At 43.9% G+C, this 25,019-nt stretch overlaps 1 protein-coding gene across 2 annotated transcripts in view; it reads right to left on the bottom strand.

Annotated features, from left to right (window-relative positions):
* CFAP74 (cilia and flagella associated protein 74) overlaps positions 1–25,019 on the bottom strand; it is a 978,701-nt gene that overhangs the window by 595,682 nt on the left and 358,000 nt on the right. For both annotated transcript variants that reach the window (XM_069241006.1, XM_069241005.1), the window contains exons 22-23: positions 21,535–21,656; positions 9,275–9,403 (exon numbers count right to left, since the gene is read on the bottom strand). In XM_069241006.1, coding sequence (XP_069097107.1) covers positions 9,275–9,403; positions 21,535–21,656 — 251 coding nt within the window. The remainder of the gene's footprint in view (positions 1–9,274; positions 9,404–21,534; positions 21,657–25,019) is intronic.

Here is a 25,019-nt window from a genome sequence, read left to right as displayed (position 1 = left end):
AATAGGCATGAGGTGTTTACCTACCTCAATGCCAGACTGATCCAGTCTCTTGGATTCCCTTTCTGGAGGTGTGGAAGAGACAGCGCCATGGGAAGTAGATGCTTGGACTACCAAGCTCTCTGGGGTGGGGGTTGCCCGGTGTCGGGTGATAGCCGCGGCCAATTGTCCTGTTTACAGGTGCCCTTGTGCTGGGTTTGGACCACGTCCCCAGCAGGACATCAGTAAGGGCTTCATTGAAGGGCTACATGGGTTCTGATGTGGAAGCCCCTGTCTAAAGCACCTCTCTCAGGAGGTTAGTCCTGGCCGGCACTGAAGGCAGTTTGAGGTCAAGGACCTCTGCTGTCCTACGCATCACCGTTGCATATGAGGCACCCTCCTCCGTAGTCACCGTAGGAGGCGAGAGCAAGCCAGTATCTGGAAAGGTATCCAGTCCACTGGCCTCTCCTAGTTACTTATACCAGTCCAATGGTTCCATATGGGTTTCTAGAGGGACCAAGGACCCCTCCCATCCCTCACCAGTGCCTGGCTGTTCAAGTAAATGCTGAGACATAGATCTGGCACCTGTGGGCGCCATCAGTGCTGAAATCGGTATTCCGACTCTGGACCGTCGGTGATGAGAATGGGGCTCACTCTACCGGTGGGCGACGGTGGCGCTGAGAGCCTCAATGTCGGGAATGGCACCGGAGAAGGTCAACTGTGTGAAGCCAGAGCCGATCCGGATCCAGAATCAGATCTACGAGGCCCCAGCGAGGCAAAGGACGAAGCCGCCAGCGTGGAACCTGATGGGCCACTGCTGACCCCGTAGAGCCCACAGGCGATATGGCGTGGCCAGCCCGCTCAAACTCAAGGCGCATGGCCTCGTAAAACTCCTTCAATCGAGCTGGGGTCACTCCGGCTTCCGGAAAGGGAAGAAGGCACGGAGTCGGCCCTGGCATCTGTACTGCAGAACTGTGCCTGGAACGTCAACGTTCCCGAGTTGCTTTGTTGGCCGATGAGCAAGGCAAAGTCAAAGTCCGCTTGGACTTCTTCTTGTGCCTCTTACCTGGGTGCCCGGAGGTCCTCGAATGAGATGAAGAGGACATGGGGCTCCTGGAGCAGTCTCACAACCTTCTCCTCGACCGGGACCTTGACCTCCGAGGAGTCACGCCAGCCGATGACTACGGCCGGACCGCCATTAGCTTCCAGACCGAGCACGACTTCGAACCGTGGTTGAGCTTGAGATACCATAAACATTCCTGGTGTCAATCCGTAAAAGACATGGCGCAATGGCAGGTGCCACACGACTTGAATACAGTATCTCTCTAAGTCATCCTCGCTCAGCCGAAAAACGTCTTGACTAAAAAGGTGGAAAAAGGTCTATCAAAAAAGACAGAGGGTAGTTCTGTGCCGTTTCTGTACTTAACCGGTGCAAAAGGAAAAGAAATGACGTACGGATCCCTGGGTGGTGTCTTTATAGGTGACAGTGACATCACAAATTGCTCCAACAACACAGACGACGCCACGCGGATCCAAACAACGCCACCTGGTGGCGTGGCGCAAGGTTATTGCTCAGCAAAAGTTCTGGATTCCAAGCTGATGCCTGGAAATTCTAAAGGTAAGGAATCTGGAGCTAGAAGCCTCTATCAGATATCGGGAATATCGCGTAATATAGAGAAACAAGTACAAATAATATAAAGTGGGTGACGGCAGGATCAAACAGGTAAAGAGTGTCCCATACATACGATCTACCAACCATACATGAGCCTGACCTGGGGACTATGTCCTATATGCCTCGAGCCTGACAACTATGTAATGTAGTAGAAGCCTGGGTGGCATAAGGAGCAAAAGACCATAAATATCAAAATGAGAGTAAGATGCTTAATGGGCTCTCTGATTTATACAACAGTGTGTGACTACAGGGAGACACCCCCGGTCGTGTTCCAGTTTGAGAGGAGTTCATAGTGAAACTCGGTAAGCAGTATTTATATCCCTTATGTACATCACTTGATTGACACAATTTTGAATGGGTGCAATGTGAAGTGTGGTGGTGGTTTTTCTCCACAGGCAGGCCAATGAAGTGTAATTGTCACCTTTATTAAAGGAATTTCCTTTAAGAAGTATAACTAAATAAATCCTCGTAATAGTATACTTTAGGTGGGGGCTGGTACATGTGAGCTCTGGAGAGACGCAGTGATCTTAAGTTTTAAGTATTGATATATATTTATGTCTTTTTGGTTTTCAGAAGAATCAGAGTGTGATTAAGTAATGCTGGAAAAATAGGTAATTTCTTCTTGGCTAAACGTATCCTTTCTCCCTTATGTTGAAATTAGTTGTTAAGGGGCATTGTAGAAGTGTGATCTTTGTCCTGAGGAAGGCGGAGGGACCCATAGAGGCGATCAGAAAATGGCTGAAATATGTTGATAGAAAAGCAGGCAGGAGGGATGAAGGAGCACTAATACCCCTTGAGGGAAGCCGACTGTATATATGTGTAACGTGTGCACTGAGTCCAGGGGTTCCCCAGAGGCTTAACAGAGGCTAAAGTAGATAATACTCATTAATGTTCTCTTTTGTGGTAGGGTGGTTCAGCAGTTTGGCTTATCAGGGGGTAGTGCAAAGCATTTGATGTACACACACAGTCAAGAAATGAGGCACAGACTCCATGACTAACTTCAAGCCAATTGTTTTTATATATCAAAAATATATTTTTTAATTTTATCACTAGAACCAGAAGGTCTTTGTTGCAGGTAAGCACAGTTGTAAATAGGTATCAAGCAAATTTATCAAATGTACATTGTTTAGTTTTAGCAGGTAAAGCAGTTTACAAGTAACATTTTTCAGGTCTACACTAAACATACACCCTCAGCGGCTCAGGGGTGGCTGGGAGCATGATGCAAAGAGAGATCCGGGCACCCAATGCTTTTCAATAGGGGGACCTCGGGCTCAAAAAAGATGCTGCAGGCTCGGTCCAGGGGGTCGGTGCCGGAAAACCAAAGTCTAAACAAGTAGGAGAGGCGTTTGCTGGACGGTGCTGGACAGTCAGTCAGATACCCCAAGTTCAGGGGTCTCCTCGTACATCGGGTATTTTCGTTGTATCTGGTCGGGGTCAGGGGGGTCCTCTGGATTCAGGCTGCAGGCGTCATTGTGTTGGCCAGGAGGGGTCGACCCAGGGTGGACTTGAGGTCAGAATCACCTGGGGACCTTTTCTGGACTGGTGGGCCACCTGGACTTGGGCTGTGGGCATCAGGTGCAGAGTGGACAGGGCTCGCGATCCGGGGCAGTTCTGGAGTCATTTTTGGAGGTTCCTTCTGAACAGGGCCACTGTCTTCTGGAGTTCTTGGTCCTCTGCTGGGTAGGCAGTCCTCTGGGGGTTTGTAGAGGTTGCTGGTCCTGCAGGATGTGTTGCCTTTTTGGAGCAGGAGTCTTTAAGCTGCAGACAGGCAGATAGGGCTATGGCCTAGTCAGTTGTCGTCTGGAGTCTTCACTGCTGGGCTCGACTTGGCAGCCCTTCTTTCTTCTTGAGGTTGCAAGGAATCTTGTGAGTAAGGTTCAGAGATGCCCCTAAATACTAGACTTAGGGGCGTTACCGGGGCCAGAGGGCAGTAGCCAATGGCAACTCTCCCTGAGGGTGGCTACACCCTTTCTGTGCCCCCTCCCTTTGGGGGGGGCACATTCCTATCCCTATTGGTTCCTCTCCTCCAAACCAAGATTGAGGATTCTGCAAGGATGGGGTACTTCAGCTTTGGACACTTTAGTGGTGGTCCCAGCTGAAGTGGTCACTCCTCCTACTTTTTCCTAATTTTCCCACCAGATCTGCCGCCAAAAGTGGGGCTTGGTCCCGGGTGGGCATCTCCACTAGTAGGAGTACCCTGGGACACTGTAACAGTAGGCCTGAGCCTCAGAGGTTCACCGCCAAGTGTTACAGTTCCTGCAGGGGATGATGTGAAGCACCTCCACCCAGAGCAGGCTTTGTGTCTGACCCCAGAGAGCACAAAGGCCATCACCCCATGGGGTGAGAAACTTGTCTTTTAGTGGCAAGCTAGTGCAGACTGGTCAGTCCTGCACTAAAGGGTTGGAAAAATACAGGGGACATCTCTAATATGCCCTTAATGTGCAGTGCACAATACATCGAACACTGGAATCAGTGTGGGTTTATTATGCTGAGAAGTTTGATACAAACTTCCCAGCCTTCAGTGAATCCATCAAGAAGCTGTGGATTTCGTAATGACAAACTCCTAGCCCATGTACTTAATATGGCCACACTGCACTTACAATGTCTAAGAATGGACGTAGACACAGTAGGGCATATTGCTCATGCAGCTAGGCCTTCACATATGGTATAGTGCACCCTGCCTTAGAACTATAAGGCCTACTAGAGGGGTGACTTACCTATGCCACAGGCAGTGGTTGGTGGGCATGGCACCCTGGAAGGGGTGCCATGTCGATTTTACCTTTTCTCCCCACCAACACACACAATCTCAATGGCAGTGTGCATGTGCTTGGTGAGGGGTCTCATAGGGTGGCACAATACATGCTGCAGCCCTTAGGGACCCTCCCTTGTCACAGAGCCTTAGGAACCACTGGTACCTTTTACAAGGGACTTAGCTGTGTGCCAGGGGTGTGCCAATTGTGGAAACAATGGTACAGTTTAAGGGAAGAACACTAGTGGCTGGGGCCTGGTTAGCAAAATCCCAGCACACACTCAGTCAAGTTAGCATCAATACCAGGCAAAAAGTGTGGGGGGTAACCATGCCAAAAGGGACACTTTCCTATACACCTATGTCATCATCGCAATGCGATTTTAATCCAATCCAGGGAGTCTATTAATAAAGAGGCGTAGGACCCCCATGAGGTAGTTCTAATTCTTTTTGTTTGTGCTGCAGAATAGATCCCTATGCATTTGTGTATATTGTCTTCCCCAAACCCTTAAGCTCCATCCCTGACCTTGGTCTGCACAGGGAGGTTGAAGCAGGCCCTATGATGAAGCAAGCCACTGTTAGTGGGTGAGGGCAATTTTTAAGATTGATGCGTCTCTCCAGTGTTCCCCTAAGTAGTCTGTTACTCCTTTTCTTCATTTGCGTGTGAAGCACAGGAACACCCAAGGTAAGTAAGTAGGATTCCCCAAGCACCCGTGTGCGAAGTGTAACCCCAGGGTAGGTGTCCATAAGAAGCGTGGGGAAGTCGCAGTTGGAGTTTTAGGAACCTTCCCAGAGGACCCCAAGGAAAACCGTTTGGACAAGGGAGATTGGATATTGTTGGTACCCAGAACAGTGGAGTACCTACACCAGGGAGCCCGGGTGCATAGAGGTGAAATTGTGTCAGAACTTCCCAATTGAAGTCAATGGGTACCTCGGTTGTCCACTTGCTGTTGTGACCCGTTGACCAGCTCAGTGGAACCCAGACAAGGATTCCAGAAGAAGAGGACCTAAGGAGAGAGGGGACAGAGTCCAGACGGCCCAGAGTTGCCAGGCAGTACAGCAGAGCAATGCCCACACTTCGAGAAGATGCTTTCCTATTAGACGGTGGACGAAGAGGTGCAGCTGGGCAGTACCAGCGATGAAGGACATACTGGCATGGCATGTTAAGCTGAGTAGCGGATGCCCACCTGGCCTGCACGGATTAATCACCCCTCACTGAGCAGGTAAGCAGAAGAAATGGAGACCACTGGCGGCACAAGCCTTTGCTGGTTCAAATCGTGTGTATGCAGGAGACACATTGAAGCAGCCCAGGTTCGAATTCCTGGGCTCAGAACCCTGAGAGTCCCGGGCCTTCCGGCAAATCCTGATGTCCATCTAATAATTGTGGCTGAATTGCATAGTACAAAACTGAAGCATCTACGGTGAATTGCGGTTCCCCAATAGACCACATTATGACAGAGACCATTGTTGGCGCTGTGAGCCTTACTGCTTTTTGTCGTGTGAGTATGTGTGCTTTGCATTAGAGGAAGGTGAGTCACTCAAAGATCGGGGTTCAGCACAAAACAAGATGAACTTGCACAGGAGGCGAAGGCGATGTGGCTTACTGACTGCAGCTGCTGATTATGAGGCACGAGGAAGCAAGTTTGAATCCTTGGGCTCAGCAGTACCCTTGGAATCCAGGCAAATCTGGATGTGCCTGGGAAAACAAAGTACAGTCTGTCTTTTGTGAAGTTGTTGTCTGCCTGTCCTCGGTCAGGTTCGCACTATGTAAAACGGCAACAAATAAAAAGGTGGATTCTGCCAGTTACCCCTGAACTAATCTCATGCTTCATAAGGACAAGTGTTTCCCCCTTGATGTCATTATGGGTGAACTGCACAGTGTGAAAGTGTACAATCTGGGGTTGAGCCCAGGCTTCTATGCTTGTCCAAATTGTGTGATCCTAATCAAATAAGTTATTTCACTAACCACCTTCAAATACCTGAGTTCAGGATGTGCTCTTCACAAAAACCTCTTGTCTTTAAGTTATTGGCCCTTAACGCTTCTCCATCAATCACAATTATGTAGGCCACATTATAAGGGACACACCACTGGAGCCAATGGTGGAGATGGGTGGGGCCAATGGAGGATATGATGTGGAGCCGGGGGAAGTCAATGGCGACCTCCTGAGAAACAATGTGGACACCTGTACCTACTGTTACCAGGGAAGCACTGTTTTTGACTCCACATTTGTGAATCATATCAGCGGCCCTAGGTGGAGCATCTTCCCAGATGGAAAACATTTCTTCTTTAAATGGAGCAGCTGTGCATTTAATGGGAACGAGCTGGTATTCGTTAGTTTCGGAAAGCACATTAAGGAACGGAAGCCTGCTGTCTCTGGCAGGCCTTCAACCCTGCAGTGGCAGCCTTTCACAAGGGGTCACAAATTGTGAACTGCTTAATAAATATTCATCAAGCAAGTCATTTTACAACCACCTGCGTATTAGTACATAGGTGGCATCACAAACGGCATTCCCATTGATTGGTGTACAAACTGCAGAACTCTTTTTTTTGCAAATGGGTATGCTATACTAGGCCTTTAATTTCTAAAGTGAAAATTGTAACTATATACGACTATGCATATGTTAAAATGTATTAAAGTCTAATATTCTTCCAATTCAAAAATACAAAATTTACTTCTGGTTATACTACAATATGCAAATAAATAGTTTGCAATTCAAAGTCCTGCATTTAATTATGTGGTGCCTTATAAGTAAAAACAACAAGTGATGGACGGAATGCTGAACATTGTCAAACACTCACCCCCAGTCATAGATCTGGGTTTAATCCATTGTTCTTTTGCTCACCATGCCACCCCAGTTTGGACCCAGCCATATGCAAATCAGTCTTGACCCTGTTCCTCATGGGAACAGTCCAGACCGAACTGCCAAGCCAGGTCCTCACTGGACCGGAAACAAGCATTCTGGGACCGGTTTCGGGGTTTCACCCCTCATCAGCCAGGCTAGCTTAAATCCAGTGGCATGGGAAGCACGGGACCCACGTCTGGGCATACCCTTCCCACTTAGGGCGACAAAGCAAAAACAACAAGTGATGGACGGAATGCTGAACATTGCCAAACACTCACCCCCAGTCATAGAGCTGGGTTTAATCCATCGTTCTTTTGCTCACCTGTTCCTCATGGGAACAGTCCAGACCGAACTGCCAAGCCAGGTCCTCACTGGACCGGAAACAAGCATCCTGGGACCGGTTTCGGGGTTTCACCCCTCATCAGCCAGGCTAGCTTGAATCCAGTGGCATGGGAAGCACGGGACCCACGTCTGGGCATACCCTTCCCACTTAGGGCGACAAAGCAAAAACAACAAGTGATGGACGGAATGCTGAACATTGTCAAACACTCACCCCCAGTCATAGATCTAGGTTTAATCCATTGTTCTTTTGCTCACCATGCCACCCCAGTTTGGACCGAGCCATATGCAAATCAGTCTTGACCCTGTTCCTCATGGGAACAGTCCAGACCGAACTGCCAAGCCAGGTCCTCACTGGACCAGAAACAAGCATCCTGGGACCGGTTTCGGGGTTTCACCCCTCATCAGCCAGGCTAGCTTGAATCCAGTGGCATGGGAAGCACGGGACCCACGTCTGGACATACCCTTTCCACTTAGGGCGACAAAGCAAAAACAACAAGTGATGGACGGAATGCTGGACATTGTCAAACACTCACCCCCAGTCATAGATCTGGGTTTAATCCATCGTTCTTTTGCTCACCATGCCACCCCAGTTTGGACCCAGCCATAGGCAAATCAGTCTTGACCCTGTTCCTCATGGGAACAGTCCAGACCGAACTGCCAAGCCAGGTCCTCACTGGACCGGAAACAAGCATCCTGGGACCGGTTTCGGGGTTTCACCCCTCATCAGCCAGGCTAGCTTGAATCCAGTGGCATGGGAAGCACGGGACCCACGTCTGGGCATACCCTTCCCACTTAGGGCGTCAAAGCAAAAACAACAAGTGATGGACACAAGCATCACTTAGGGTGAATGTTTGACAATGTTCAGCATTCCGTCCATCACTTGTTGTTTTTGCTTTGTCGCCCTAAGTGGGAAGGGTATGCCCAGACGTGGGTGCCGTGCTTCCCATGCCACTGGATTCAAGCTAGCCTGGATGATTAGGGGTGAAACCCCGAAACCGTTCCCAGGATGCTTGTTTCCAGTCCAGGGAAGACCTGGCCTAGCAGTTCGGGCTGGACTGTTCCCATGGGGAACAGGGTCAAGACTGATTTGCATATGGCTGGGTCTAAACTGGAATGGCATGGGCAGCAAAAAAACGATGGATTTAGTCCCAGATCACTGTACTGGGGGTGAATGTTTGACAATGTTCAGCATTCCGTCCATCACTTGTTGTTTGTGCCTTATAAGTAGACATTTATGTCACCAGCCCCCCAACTACTACCCTGCTTCATCCACTAGCCTCACCTTCAAGGTAATACCCAACACTTATGACATCCTTCATAACTGGGTACACCACCCACACTATATTTGGCTACGAAAAACCTCTGATTCTTTGATATATTAAAAAACATTTAGTACTTACTTAAGAACAAGAGTGAACTGACCCCTGGTTCTTATATCATATTACCTAGGTACTCTCTGACTGTGAGATGCTTAGAGAGGTCCAATATGACTAGTAAGCTATCTCAGCGGATGAGCTTTAGCATTCACATATGTGACCTGAGGCTCACAAGTCCAAATCCCAGCTTTCCACACTTTTAAATTTGACCAAATGGTATTCAGTTGCATAAATGTTGCTCTGGTCACTTACAATGCTACGGCTTCAGACTGTGGTACAACAGATTGAAAACTAGCTGTTTTATAAGGGTAAGCTCACCTGGGAAGAAACTTCAGTTGTACACTGAACGAGGAATGAGCCTGGATGTATCCAGTCCGGGGTAGAAGCTCCATGTGGTGTTTGAGCTCTTTGCAAACATCAAACTTCAGGCGCAATGCAGTACTAGCCCTGCAAACAAACCACAGGAGTAGATAAAGTTACTTGCATATATTAATAGATCTCCAGTAATTATAATTGTAATTCTCTTAATATAGGTCTTACTAACACTGACAAGGCATCAAATCACTTTTCAGCGAGTAGCACACTTCTCTGGCAACCAAAAGGATTAGTATAGCGAAATATGAGTATAGTATTAGCATAGGGAGGTATGATTTAATTTGAGCGGAGGAGATGTGAGCCCATTAGTTGGACTGAATAGAATAATGGAGGGATATGGGGGAAGAACCCAGAATTGTTAATCACTGTATTAAGATGAGGTTTGGGATAATTAACGGAGAGATAGTGTTGAGAAGAATCTGTAGAAAGGAATTAGGGAGATCATAGTAGTAAAATGGGGTTTGAGATGAGTCAAATGGGAGATACATGAGGGAGAGTTTAGTAGGGTTGTTTGGGACATCATAGTAGTAAACTGAGGTTTGGGGTGAAACAGAAAGGGTAGAGGAGGTAAGAGTCTAGGAGGGTTATTTTGGAGATCATAGTAGTAGAATGGGTTTGGGATGAGTCAGAGTGGAGATAGAGGATAGATTGATAGACGTATATGGTGATGGTGAGACAGAGTAAAGCTTTTGAAAGAGTATTTTTTTTTCCTCTTGTACAGTACGATTAAAGTAATAAACACAGAGATACATGATTACATAGTAAGGGAATATATGTGTAAGGTATATAATGAGATCTGAGTTCTATTGTATAATAAACACAGACTTTTAAGAGTTGCAGTATTTGAAGTTAATTTATTTGTGTACTTTTATAACATTATTTTATGTTTCCTCAATATTTCAAAAGGCTTGTAGATAAATAGTTAAGATAATATTTACCTATTGTGCTAGGTAAAATAAAAAAGACTTATAAGCATCTAATCAAACAACATATATAGAAACTATTCAGTGACCATGTTAAGCGTTCAGCTATACACACATATACACATATATACACACATATATATATATATAAAACCATGAGTAAAATATACATTTGTTGAAACAAGACTAATGAGTATGTATTTATTTTAAGATAAAACAGTTATTATACCTATCTGTACAAAGAAATACACATTTCTAGACATACACATACAATCAAATTATAAATGTTTACATACACAGCGATATGCAGGCCACTGCTGTTTGAGTATGGTGTTTACATAGGAAACAGCCAACTCTTGAGTAGTCTTCTGAAGATAACATAGTTATCCGTAGATGTTATATTTGGGGGTTATGAATTGCATAGTCTGGCTGCTTAAACAGAAAAAGATTTGCCACCTATTGTCTTTTTCTTGTATGGTGGAATTTTGAGGCGGGGTGCCAATCTTAAGCGTAGGTTTCTTTCCTGAATGTATTTGGTGATTTTATTATATTTCCTTCATATGTATAACCTGTAAGATATGTTATGCTTGTCAGAAGGAGCCATTGTGAATTTGGAAAAACAAATCTTACAGAGCCCTCAATGAGAGCAGGAGAGATATTGTAATGGTTATGAATACCAGTAAGATTTCATACTGGAGAAGTAAAGGTTAATGGTGTTGTTTTATGTTACTGCTATTTTCCTGTCATTGTAGGGAACAGGAGTTACTTTCCAAGTAGTTCCAATGTTTCCATCTGTAGTGAAATGTGTGTTTTGACCACTGACTTCATGTTGCACCACTTTGCACCTGGCTTAGCTGTCTAGTGTTCACCAGTTACAGACTCCATTTTGGATTCAGTTTAGTTTTAGCTTAATTCTGCCTGTTGACTTTATCGTAGCATTAGACACTGCCATGTTAAAGGCTGCCAGTGATTTTCCACATTGTCTGTCTGTTTTCGTGCTTTTTCTCACCAAGGGCTTTGGTTGATAAGAATGTACACAGACGGCAGGAAATGGCCTTGGTTTGACTTGACATCTTAGGACTGTGGCCAAACCAAACGTGTTATTTTCAAAGCATACCTAAACTAGCCAGCATGTTTGAATACTTCTTGTACAACAGGAGGGTTTTTCCATAAAGCTCCTTCTTTTGTTTTTTTTAAGCTATAAAAGAGACCCACTGAAACAGTGAGGGATTCAGAGACCTCAGTCAGGATTCAGATGTCAGATGCCTGACATAGATTTCCCATGAGGGTAGAGATCTCTCTTTCTCTTTCGCAGTCAAACGAGTCATCGGCTTGCTGGCAGGAGAAAGATGAAGCACCTGACAGGCCCTACGGTGATGCATTTTTATTAATTATTTACTTTGCATTATAATATAGACACATATATTTGCTGTGTATATTGCAGTGGAGCATCATTTTGGTAGGTGCTTTCAACATGCTAACCTCCTTTTAGGAACCTTGCGTAGTGAAATAATAAATGTCTTCTTTGGACTAAGAGGTGCATTCCAGAGATTTTTGTCAGCTCGGTCATTAGTGAAAAGCAAACACCATCGTAGCCAGAAGTCTGATTTGGCTTGTGAAGATGCACAATCATCAGTGTGCATGAGTAGATTACTCCTTTAGGGTAATGTTTAAACTCTCAGGGATGAGTGAATAGTCTTAGTGTTTGAAGGGTGAGACCTAAAGTTTGTACCAAATTGCCTCGGCACTCTCTAGGTGGGAAAGCACGGTGCTCAGCAGAGAGGTGGTGGTGTGTATATCTTAGTCTGTGTGTATTAATAGTCTTAACATTTTATTTTGTAGGATGTTCAATAGTGTGTCCTTCTGAAGGCTGCTGGTCTGAGCACAGTGATACCCAAACATATGTCATATTCGTGTTGTTTGTAACAAAGACTGTCAAGTATAAGATCTATTCTTTTCCATAATATTCAAAATCATTTCTCTGCCTTTACAGCTTGGTTTGAGCTAGATGTCTATTTCACAGCTGGCCCTTTACTCTAAGGGTAAACCTTTTCTGTGGTCTCTGCCTCCTCTTCCTCTAGCACACTTTCACATTATTCTTTAAGCTCATTAGATGCAACAGAGGAGGAGCTAGACGGTGGCACAGGTTTATTTACCTTTTGATTATGGGGTACTTAAAAAGCAGAAAGCCTGCAGCATTGGACAAACACTTCTCTGCTGCACCCACTGGACACCCAGAAATGCTGGCTTCTTGCAGTAGTTGGAAAACACACAAGGAAGCAATTTATGTTCTTTCCAGTGTTGCTGCAGTAGAGGATTGGCCAATTCACAGGAAAGTGTGTTTTATAGTTCAATGTTCCAAGGTGCCACTCATTCACCAGGAGGAGGGGGAGGAGGAAAGAGATGAGAGAGGAGCATAATGGTTTAGAACTGTCGGAGGTGAAAGAGAAACAGAGGCATGTGCAGAGCTAAAAAAAAAGAAAAGAGAGAAAAGGCAGGAAAGAGATAGAGAAAACGAGAGAGCGTGGCAGAGTACTAGAGATGTAGTGTTAGGTGGGTGGAGATGAGACAATTAGTAAAAGATATAGAGAGAGAGAAATAAACACCTAACCAAAGACAGCACAAGTGAAAGCTAATAAGTGAGTCACGGAGTGAGAGGAGATGAGTGGAAGTAAGGGAGAGAAGGGTAAGCAAATAAGACTGAGTGTTAGTGAGGATGAGTGTAAGAGGGAGACGGAGTGAATGAAAGTAAAGGAGAGGGGATGAACAGTAGAGTGAGTGAACGTAAGTGAGTGAAAGTGAGGGAGGTAGTGCTAGAATGAGAGAGTAAAACAGAGGGCCCGATTTAGAGTTTGGCCAACAGGTTACTACATCACAAATGTGACTGATATCCTGCCTGCCCTATTACGATCTACATAGGGTATTATGAGATTGTAATACAGCAGATGGGATATTCATCACATTTGGGATGGAGTAACTCCCTCTGCCAAACTCAAAATCAGGCCCGAGTAAGTGAGTGATCAAGATAGTGTGTGGGTGAACTTGTGAGTAAAAGAGGAAGTCAGATGGACTGAGTGAGAGAGTAAGTGTATGTACAACTGCTTGTCTGTGTGTCTCTCCCTGTGAATAGAAGTCAATATGTTGTAATGATTGCAGTAATATATCCTGAAGCATTTGCTTTTTGGCTGGTTCAGCTCGTGTGTGGGCTCTTGGAGCAAAGCTTGACCACCCATTCAGCTCTGGCTTGGCCCATGAGTTCTCTGGCTTGCCCACCTCCACATCTGTTGACACACTATCCACCACGCTGTTGACTGCATTCATGTTGCTATGCCGCGGAGTGTAGCAATGATGTCCTTGGATTTACTAAATAGTTTAGTTTTCTTTGAAAGTAGCAAATAACTATCACATTTAGCGTGATGACAGATCTCTCTGCTAGACAGTATGGGTTAGGGCTGAAAGAAAATGTTTCATGAAAATCCCAGCTAAATACTGGGAGGAAAGAAGAGTGATGTCTAAGGCACTTTATTCTTATGATATGTTGTGTATGATTTAGGAATACACAGGTCCCTAACATATCTGTCTGGTCAATGTAATTTCAATGAAAATGTCAAGTTTCATCCAGGTTGCCTAATGTCAGGAGGTCAGGTGCATGCACTGGTTCACATGGAGAGTGAGTTAATTTAGAAAGTACTACATTTACCTTCAACGATTGTTTTTAATAGAGGGTTAGAATTTCTCAATTTAAAAGGTATTTCACGCAACTCCAAAGGAGGAGTTTTTTTTTTTAACATAGGGATAGTGTTTTTTAAAATCTGCCAAAAGTTCCTTTATAATTCGAATGTTAAAAAAGAATACCAGGCAGAAATTTCCTGGAGGCAAGATGAACTTCTGCAGACGACTAAAGTAAGGGAGACTGTGCCAGGTAAAAAATATAAGGACATACAGTATTCTGTTGCCATATTTTGAGATCAATGCTCTTTCCTGTCTAAGCTTAAAAGCATAAAAGGATCACAAGAAATAACATTTTGGGGGTTATTCTAACTTTGGAGGAGTGTTAATCCGTCCCAAAAGTGACGGTAAAGTGACGGATATACCACCAGCCGTATTACAAGTTCCATAGGATATAATGGACTCGTAATACGGCTGGTGGTAAATCCGTCACTTTTCCGTCACTTTTGGGACGGATTAACACCTCCTCCAAAGTTAGAATAACCCCCTTTGTCTCTTTCAGAATGTTCTTATAGTCGACCAGCAAATTAAAATTCTATAATGCATATGCTTGGGCAGGAAGGATGTGATGGAGAATGCTGTCCACTTTGCTGGTCAGGAGATTGGGTGTGCATCGCAGTCCTTGATGTCGCCTTCAGATAAAATAAGATAGACTGGAAACCACCACTAGCAATGAAGGGCTGGAGTGGCTTGAATACTCCTCATCCTCTATTTCTTGAGCATCACAATGACCTTTGGCAGAATTGTTGGAAGGCAACGAGAGCCCTGGGTTTCGGCTAGCTGGATACAAATTCTCTGCATTTTGGGGCATTTTTGCATTGGCAATGAGGTCCATTTAAGGTGTCACTAACTGCTCCATGAATTCAGAGAGTACCTTATTGTTGACTAGCCAACTGTGAATGTCAGACACCTTCCTCGCCAGTTAGATTGCATCTGGACATATCCGGTCTCATTTTTCATACAAATTCGATCTACTGCTGTGGCCTAGCAGTCCTGGGCCAATTCTGGATGGTCTAAATCGAATTCCTCCCTGCCTATTGAGAACATATATGTTAGATATGTCATATTTGCTTTATCTTATGTAACTGAGGCAAGAAAGGACCTGCAAAGTAGATGGACTTCCCTCAAAATCAGCATGATAATGTGGTATGCCAACCCTTTGCGTGACCAAATTCCTGGAATCTTTAAGTGACCCTATGGATGGCCATTGCTTCAAGAATGCATATTTTATGACTGCCTGAAAGGGGCTGTTTATGGAACAATACTCCTTTGAGCGCATCTTTTCTCTCTCTCTCCACAATGGTAGATATTGCAGAGCTGTATCAGTTTTACCTTTTCCTCTGAGCTCCCTGACCCGAGGCACCATTGATTCAAAAGACATTACTGTAGAGCTCACCGATGCAGCTGCACATAAGGTGCAGTGTAAATGCAAAAGGCCACTGTTGCCAGAAGATTTGTTTGACTGTAGGGTGAGGATTTGCTGGGAGGGAAATACAGTCTCAAAGATAAAGGATAGCCTCGTTCTAAAATAAACTCTTTTGCAATTCTAGATTCAGAAATAGCTCACAAACACTGGATTTTAGGAGGTGTGAGGGCTGTTGGGTTGCTGCAGTTTATCTGGAACCTCAAAAACTGGAGGACTTTCGAAACAGTGAATACATCTCACAAAACGTTTCATAAGTCTGCCTTCTGGAGCCAATAAATCAGGAAGGAATACAAAAAATGCTATTTTCAACAAGTGAGCCACTGTTACCCCAAATCACCTGTAGACGAAATGAGAGCTGACATCAGGCCAAATGGCAAGATCTTCTATCGTTATACTGATTGTTCCCAAAAAATGACACACACTTTTTTTTTCACTGAAATGGTGATGTCAAAATATGCATTTGCAGGACTAACATTCAGTCTTCTTGATGTAGGTGTGAAGAGGTTTGAAGTAAAACCGATAGTCTAAACTTTTCTTCATTCATTCATTCATTCATTCATTTGTGTCTTTGCTTTAGATCTAGGATGGGTTGATATTCTCTTACAACTTTCTCTGTTTAAAAGAAAAGAAAAAAACAGGAGTACATCTCTTTGTCAATTGAAATGGTGTTTTTCTTCTATACCTTTGTTAAAGAATACATAACATTCTGGATTAACTAGACCACATGTACAGTATAATGCTTTTGAGCCTTGAGGTGGGCAATAATCCAACACGGTCTTCAGTGAAGTTCTACTAAACTGGAAGGTGGTTCTGATGCTCCCACTAACTGGTTGTTTAACAGTGGTGAGAGGTGAAGGGGTGGAGTTACTATATGTTGCCCAAAGAGTACTTTTTCTGGTTGTCACTAAGGGTTGACTTTTTGTTGCCTAGCCTATATAGGTATTGAGTCTTATGTAGCTCTCCTACTATTAGTTGAGTTAAACACACTCACTGGTGCACATTTTACCAGAGCTCCCTTTATACTGATGTCTTGTAACTTCCTTTTTCTAGCACACTGGTAAGGCTGTCAGCTTCCACCTTTTACTTGTGTGTTCATCATCACTATGGGCCAGTGCTGTAGTAGAGAGTGGCTGAACCAGAATATACACCTGCTGCCTTTGTTCGATACCTGTGTATTATCAACAGGATTACTGTCTCATGCGATTAACCTGGTAGTGTTCATGGGCAAAAATGTCTGATTCCTGTGCTGCAGAACCTATCATCTGGTTTGTTTTTTTCTCTCAGACCAACCTCCGATTAGTGCTCAATTGACAACAACAGTGATTTCAAACATGCCTATGTGTGAAATGGCATTTGTTGCCATTACAAACATGTCAGAAATAGAGCTGGGAGGGTTGGCCCAGACACGCAGGGTATGTGAGTTGCGAGATGCCATGCAGCTCAAGTCTAGACTCTGGAGAGAATTCTAGGATCTGGCTGAATACTGCATTCTATGCAGAATACAACAACGGCCAGCCAGTTTAAGCCTCTGTGGATCCAAGTCAAACATGGCAGAGCTACACAAACACCTGCATGTCTGCCCCAAACCATTACTGAGGCAGGAAGATGGTGGCTGTTGTGTTTCACTTCCCACTGCACAAATGCAGATGTAGGCAATAAGGCTTATTACACATAAATGGAACACAACGTGACTGAGTCAACGAGAAAGGGGTCTGTACACCCTAGGGTTGGAAAGGGGATGTAGCAGATGGGAAATAATTCACTGTAACATATACTTTAACTTCTGCATGCATGGTTCTACAACAGTAAAACAAACAAACAGGTCACAGGTTTGGTCTTGTCCACAGGCAGAGCAATACTGATCTTGGTATTTAAAGGGGCCTACTAGTGAATGATGTCACAAACTTTCTCAAAGCCAAAGCAGATATCGTCAAATAGAGGAATATTCTGAATTCCGCCTATTGTGAGTCTTGTCAGAGGTGAAGAAATGTATAAAGAGAACTTTTTGCATTTCTTTATCCAGGTTGCCTCCTTTAAATACAATATGCTGTTGAAGATGGTTGCTGTCAGTACATTGTGAATAGCTGGACACTCACCCTCGTTATAGATAGAGTCTAAATTCTGGGTGGAAATACTGGAGACAGAATGACTGATTCCAGTGGATTGTACATTGTTTTCCCTATAGGCCATTGTGGAATGGTGAATAACATGAGGAATAATGCAGAACTCTGTATTACGACCCAATATGAGCTTGTTTGCTCCTGAAGTTTGGGCTGTTTTCCGGCCACACGTGCATTTGCTTTTAACAGCTGATACAATAGTTAAGGAGAAAGAGAAGCACTTGAGTCAGAAATATTGGAATCATCTACCGAATATTCATGTTTCCCTGAGAAGCAGAAACAGTCATGTCCAACTGCACCTAGGAGGTCAACCGCTGCGTTGGCCGTTCAGACATAGATGGTAAAGCCCAAGTCATGGACAAGAGTCACTGAGTGCCAAGGATTTTCCTCAACCAGTGCCGGAATGTTTTTTTTCACCAGCCAGTCTTTCATCTATAAAAATAAATGGACTGCTGACCCCCTTCAGTGAAGCCACCACAATGGACAAGACATAGGGCACGGCTGTCAGCTTGTATAGTAAGACCACAAACTGGTAGTATTGGGATGCCACGGTGAACCTTAGGCAACATCTATGGCAGGGATAATAGGAAGATGGAGTAGTCGTCCTGAAGGTTCAAAGGCATCAATTAATCCCCTGCATTCAGGGTCAAACACAAAATACTTGTAGCGGTACATTCTGTCTATTTAAATCCATCTCAGAATATTACAAACATTTGAACTTTCTTCTGAAGTGATTATAGTCCTAGCAAACTATAATCTGGATGGACATAGAATTCCTGGTCAAAAGCATAAGATAATAGTTTAAAATACTTGGAGTCAAAGACTGCAAAAAGTAAACAGTTCATCATTAACATTTTCGAAAATCCTTAATTTGCTGGACTTTAAAGGCAGGCAAGACTTGGCTCAGAGACAGCAGTTTGAATGGTGAATAAACAAGTTCAGAAGGCAAAGATCCAGGATAGTTATCAGAACTCTATGCTTCTTGGGGCCAAGAAGGAAAGGGAGTAAAATTATCTGTCCTTTTCTTTCAGAAGCACCACTTTTCTGGCCCACTTGCCTCAGCAGGGCAAGGACCTATGTCTCCAGAATTAAAGTATGACCTGAAAAGCACAACCTGGTGAAGGGAGCATGGTCCGGAGGAGAGGGAAGGAAAGGGTAAGATGCAGCCCTTGTGGATCAAATGGCGGACTCTGCAGTCCATCATGATCAAATCCCAGCTGACAGAAAAGTGGGAGACCCACCCCCTTTATCAGAAGGTGGTAACATACGTGGGGGATTCTGAGAGGTTTTGAGGCATCAAATCTGGAAAAAACACAGGGGTTTGGATTTTCTGTTGTGCTGCTGTGTTTGAAAAGACCACTACATTTGCTCTAATGGCTGAAAAGGCTGTCTCTGCTAGGACTGCTGGGCTCTTGAGTAACCCTAAAAGTTTCTGTACTGCTGCTGGAACTGCCTCACATGCGAAGCCAGATTCAGCATGCAGGGCAGTAGCCCTATTATATTTGATGCACTTCAGAGAGAAGTTGGCTTTTTCATAAAACAGCTACTCATCATCAAAGGGGCACATCTATCGGAGACGCCTGAACACCTACTGAAAAGCCAGTCCAAGGCATCCAGCCATGCCGAAGTAACATGATGGATGTGCCCATGGACAGGGTTTTGGTATCTGCAGAATCCAAGCTACACTTCATAATCTGCTTTGAGGCATCAACACCACCACTGACCAGTTTGTAAAGGTGTTTATGCACATGTTCCTACCAATTACCAGTTAAGCCAGTTCTCACAGGGCATGGACATAACACACCAGCAGTGGCGTTCACCATTTGAAAAGAGAAACTGCCTGATGCCAAAATCTTAATTCCTTTGATATCCAGTTTATTAGAACCCCTGCACAGAGGTGCTGCAGGAAAGGCATTGCGGTTCAATTTAGAAGCCAAAACTTGAACCATCAAGCTCACTGACAACAGATGTGAGGAGAAGAATTTTGAGTTGCCCACAGCTGGCCTACCGTACCTGGCATTTTGCCTGTGGTCTTCTGGCCCTGGAGAGTGTATTCCCTCAAGCAAGCAACACAGGTTCAAGTATAGTCTCATTAAATAGGGAACTAAAGAAGTAGATTTATGTCAAAGTGTTAAATGTAGGCATCTCTTGCAGAAACTTCAAACCCTGTGTCTCTTCAGATTCACGCACTACTGTGGCAAAACAGCTTACTCCCACAGTCAGTTCCCACAATGTAAGGGATGTTCCTTCCCTTAATGAGAGGTATCCGTCCCTCAAGCATTTGTAAATCATTTTCTGTGCACCCATAATCATTATTGAGAATGGTTATGGAACTGGAGCTGAGTAAGTCTCCCAGCCGGGCAAATGTATGGGACCTAGGAAGACACTGTTTTTGGTGGCATGTCCTGAGTTTCTTTTGCACCACCCTAATAATATCAGCGGTCTTTATGGGCGGCACTGGTAATGACTCAAAACTCATTACTCTGATCATCTCCAGGAGCGGCATCATGGATGACATTTAATGGACAACGGGTAAGGCTGTGGTCCACAACCTCTTTTGAGGTTCTCAAGCTGGAGCCTCTGGAGGCGTGGAAATGGAAGCATGGGGGTTGAAGCTACCAGCGTCACCAAGTCCGAAGGAGAAGTTCCATCCAGGTAGAGTGGCCCAGACATAACTGAAGCCAACCTAAAGATGTCAAACATGGCCTGACGGAAAGCCTCAACCTGAGGGATTTGCAGACAAAGCCGGAAATTACAGCCGAATTCTTCTGCAGCTTTAGAATTGGCTCTTTGGAAGAGTCACGCATCAGGGAAAGGCTCTTTTATTCTGAATGGTCCTAGGAAGGGAACCATTTCCTCGCGGAAGGGGATTTCTCTTTCCTACAGCAAATTTGGTGTTTGTCTAGAGAAGATCTTTTGAGAGATCGTTGCCTCACAGGAGATTTGCCTGTAGGAGAAGGGGTACACTTTGTGGTGGCTCTCTAGGCTTCGGCATGAATAATTTGGCCTTGCACTCCTTGATGTCTTTTGGGTGCATCAGGGAACAAAAATCTCAGAGTAGGGCACCATGATCAGATTTAAGACACTATACCCTTTGCAGTAAGCATTTGACATAGTGACTGTTGAAGCTGAGAAAAAGCACTGAGAGAGTACTCGGCACCGCACCAAGGAGGTGTACAAAAACAGGAACAGATATTGGTGCACAGAGTGCCTTTTATATACCAGTGGTGTCATATCCAACGGGTGAAGTCATGGCAGGAGCCGCATGGTGCCATGTGGGAGTGCTGGAGAACCTCTGCTGGGATAAAAACCTGTCTAATGACTGAAGAATATGGTAAAGGTAAGGCATCTGTACTATCCATCAGAATTTCTTAAATTATTTATAACTTAGTAGTATTTATAATTCACTCCCGTGAAAACAGTTGGGTCTGTGAACATCTAAGATAGACATAAATGTCAGAGTTTCCTTTAATGCTATTGTTTTTGGTGAGTTCGATATTGCACAACCTGGTGGACAATGTATTTAACTTTTGAATTTGTGTGCTGGCAGGGGTGTTTATGATTCTAAAATGTTTCTAGTGGGTGGCATACGGGCAGTAGCAGCACCTCCCCCCACCAGCCCCTTTTCTACCCCCCTCCCCTCCACCCCCTCAGCACCCTGAGACCGTCACGGGTGAGTAGTGCACTTTACAAATTCCTGATTGATTGATTGATATACAAGTGTAAGTATTGTCCTTCAGACCATCTACTGCAGAAAACATCTCTTTATTAATGAACTTGCTTACAACGTAAGTACTTCTGAATATGTATTTTCAAATTGATTTAACAGTGCTTATGAATATTTTTCACAATTAAACAAAAATCTTCCTTAATTACTACAGAATTAGGAAGACAACAGCACAGTGTGTGATGTCATTTGATTCTTCTGTAATATCCCTTTGGTTCCTCTTTGTGGAAAGGACTGCCATTTAAGCACAATCATCAAAAAAGATCAAGGAAACTTACCTGCTTTGAACTACGATGCTGTCTTGGTACAGTCTGTCATACATACAGATCTTCAAATCTATGTTTGACTTTGACACCCACACAGGCACATCCAAGGAAATCCCGAGGACTTTGATTGGAATCTGGAAGAAGAATAACAGATAAATATCACCTTGAGCCATTAATTAAGCATTCTGTTCCCACAAACAAAATATAAAACCTCTCACCTTTGTAGAGAAGATCAATAAATTACATTTTTAAGATCACTACACTCAGTGCAGTTGTGCTCATGGAGTCATTATTTTTAGATTATTATTTCTGCATAATTCGCAAAATGAAAACAATGAAGGTGTTTTTTAATGGCCTTTACTGGCCTTTCAAGAAAACATACATGCTTTATCACTGATTATGTAGGAAGATACTTAAATGGAAGTTTAACAAAACAATTCTTTAGTTTCTTATGTCCTCCTTATAATATGGACCCCCTTCCTAACTGATTTTTGGAGAAATCGGAGAAATGGTAACACTGACTTTAGTAAAGCTGGATGCTGCTTTGTTGGCAGGACATCTGTTTTCCAGTCTGTCCGTCTTGTGGTGATATAGCAGTGCAGGCATTCAACAACTTGCCCGTAACATTGCAAATAACACAAGGGGTCACTTTACCTCTTCTGCTGAGACTCCACCTCTCTCTCTTCAGTGGGCTCTATACTCCCACTTTGAAGTTAAGCCTGGGTGACATTTAAATTATGTCAGAGTAATTGGAGTAATTTCACTAATTTCTTGTTACTTTTGTGATGCAAAAGTACAAAAAAATTAAGCAACTATGCTGTTTGTGTGATTTAGAATGATTTGGTGGAAAATGGCCTACTGCAAGAGCACACAAACAGATCATGAGTGGTTGCTGCTGGCCATGCTCTGTTACAGGTAACACTATTTTCTTAGAGCAAAATGCATCCTCTGGTCCATTTTGGATGCAAGGGTGCATTTTGTGTTAAGAAAATAGTGCCAAGCGCAGGGTTACATTCCTCATGTAATTCAGAGTAATCCTGCGTAATTTTGCTGTAATTTAATGTAATTACTCTACAGCAAATTATGCGAGTTAGACCCACCCCTACTTGGAGTATGAGGATGGGTCCCAGTCCATAAACATACCCCTATTAGCTTCAAAAATATACTACCATGCCAACGAGAATGTGTATGATGAATGTTTTAGTCTACAGGAAATATTCAAGTAATGCCAATTTATTTTACCTAATTTATACATGGATTATTGGTTTGTTTATGGTGGTATGAAAAATATCAAAGCTACAAAGGTGGCTTTTCAGGGATATACCACATTAGTTAGGTCAGTGTCCATCGGTGGAAAGGTTAGAAAAATTACATTCTATGTCTTTGTTGGTGTATGTACCTATATACACAGGCTCTAAATGTACATGCTTGGGATAAATGGTTACCAGAAGGACTGATGAACAGTATTAAGTCATTGTGGAATTTAAGCAAAACCTGTTGAGATCTGAGTTCAACATATTTAATTTCCATCCTCCTATTACCTGATCAGCCAACAAACAAGATTCAAGATTAAAAGGTAACCAAATTGTACTAGTAGACATGAATTGAAAGGCTCCCAAAGCAAAAGAGACGGTGAGCCTTCTGCCTTTGTTGACTGAAAAGCTTTAAAGGCATTGATGAGCGGCAAGAAATGGCTGACTAAAGAAGCAGCATCACAATCCATTTTTTGATGACATGATACTGTCTCACCCCAACCAAACTTCATAGGACCATAATAAAATTATTTGTATTGGCCACTGAAGGAGACGGGTACCTTTAGGGTTGGTGGCAATCAGCTCTTGTTCACAGTGATGCTGGTTGTACTGCGGCCCTTTTCCTTTAAGGAGTTTGAGAACACCACAGGAACTTTCAGCTGCCCAACCTTGCAAGACAGCAGATTTGTCGTTAGCTTTCTTTTAGCGGCCTTTTATGGGCACGTTATTTTAGCCATAGACCTGCAGTTTGTGCCCTTCAGCTCAGTAACAATTTATTTTTGATTCATTTTATTTTCTAAGCAGAAGCTTCATACTGCAGAAATGTTTTCTTTTATTTCATAGACTTTCAGCCTAGAAACTGTTTTCATTCCTTTTAGTCTGATATTCTCATTCTGTGCTTTGCTCAAGGCTGTACCCGGTATTGTTGTCAGTACAAAGTGGAACACCACAATCTCTCCCACTTCATGGGAAACATGCGTGTTCCTACGTTAGGGCAGTTTTCCCAGAACACTGGCTGTTTTATTATAAAACATCGCTTTGCCCCCTATACGTTAAAGGGCGAGTTCCAGCCAGAAAATTTCCAATGCATGCTATTGCTTCATTGGAGCTGTCTGCTGAGACTTGACGTCTTCTCCGCCTACATGAGAGAGGACCCTTAGTAGACCAACAGCCCTCTTCTTTACTTCCTTGTCCAAGTATGGGGGATGGTGTCTGCCTGCAGATCCAGAAGGGTGGATTAGGGCTAACAGTGCTGTTCTCTAGTAGTGCTTTAGTGGCATAGGTAGGAATTCCAACACTTAGCATTATCACACTGTTGTGGTACTTTTCTTCTGTTTCATTTTCTTTGTCATCGCATTGCTATTATTATGTTTTATCATCCTAATCATTGCAGTCCATGCCATTTTATCTAGAACGCAGTTGATTCAATAAAACATATTGAATCAATTTTTGTTTCTGTTTGTCTGTGCACGTGTGAGACAAATGTAACTGAGAGAAAAGGATGAGATCTGTTACAACACCATTTCTCTGAGAAATCATAATGTCATGCGCACGGCTGCCACAAATCACCACCACTTTCCAGCGCTGTTGAGGTACTGCTAGCTGACCGGAAGAGTTAGGCCGACATTTGTCACATGTGTGGAATTGGACTCAGTTCCCCACAACCTGGTGCTGCTGCTGCTGCCCAAATCCAGCAATCTCATTATTATATTGAGAGCCAACACGACAGCTTAATGATATGTTTTGTGCTTTCAACACTCTAATCAACTTCTAATGTGAAGGGCTTGGTGGGTAAATGGTGCCCCTAAGAAGGTCTGCTTCTAGTCCAGTGAAGGAAGGGTGGAAGGGAAGTTAGAGAGGAAACTAGATGGTGGTGATCTGGAGCAGATTGCTACCAATTGTGTATCTCCTCCCTGGGCCATCACCAAAGCAGAAAACCAATAACAATAGTATTATTATTCCTACATGGCGCCACAAATTATTTAGATATGTAATTTGGAGGTCTGTGGTTGTCGTATATTCCCATGGTACTAAAGAACTGCACCATAAGACTGCCACTTGTAAAAGTAAGAAAGATGAAAAAATACTCATTTTGCGAATAGGCAATCTCCATTGGATGTTCAAGACATAATATACAATATGCTATGGATACATTGGGCCTGATTAAGAGGTTGGTGGGCAGCCCCGCCAACCTACCACCGTCTCCACCGGGGTCTTCAATCCTGATGGACTGACGCTGGTGGA

Source organism: Pleurodeles waltl, chromosome 6 (assembly GCF_031143425.1).
Source record: "Pleurodeles waltl isolate 20211129_DDA chromosome 6, aPleWal1.hap1.20221129, whole genome shotgun sequence".
Lineage (NCBI taxonomy): Eukaryota > Metazoa > Chordata > Amphibia > Caudata > Salamandridae > Pleurodeles > Pleurodeles waltl.
Note: the sequence above shows the minus strand (reverse complement) of the source record. Positions and strands in the feature narration are given on the sequence as shown.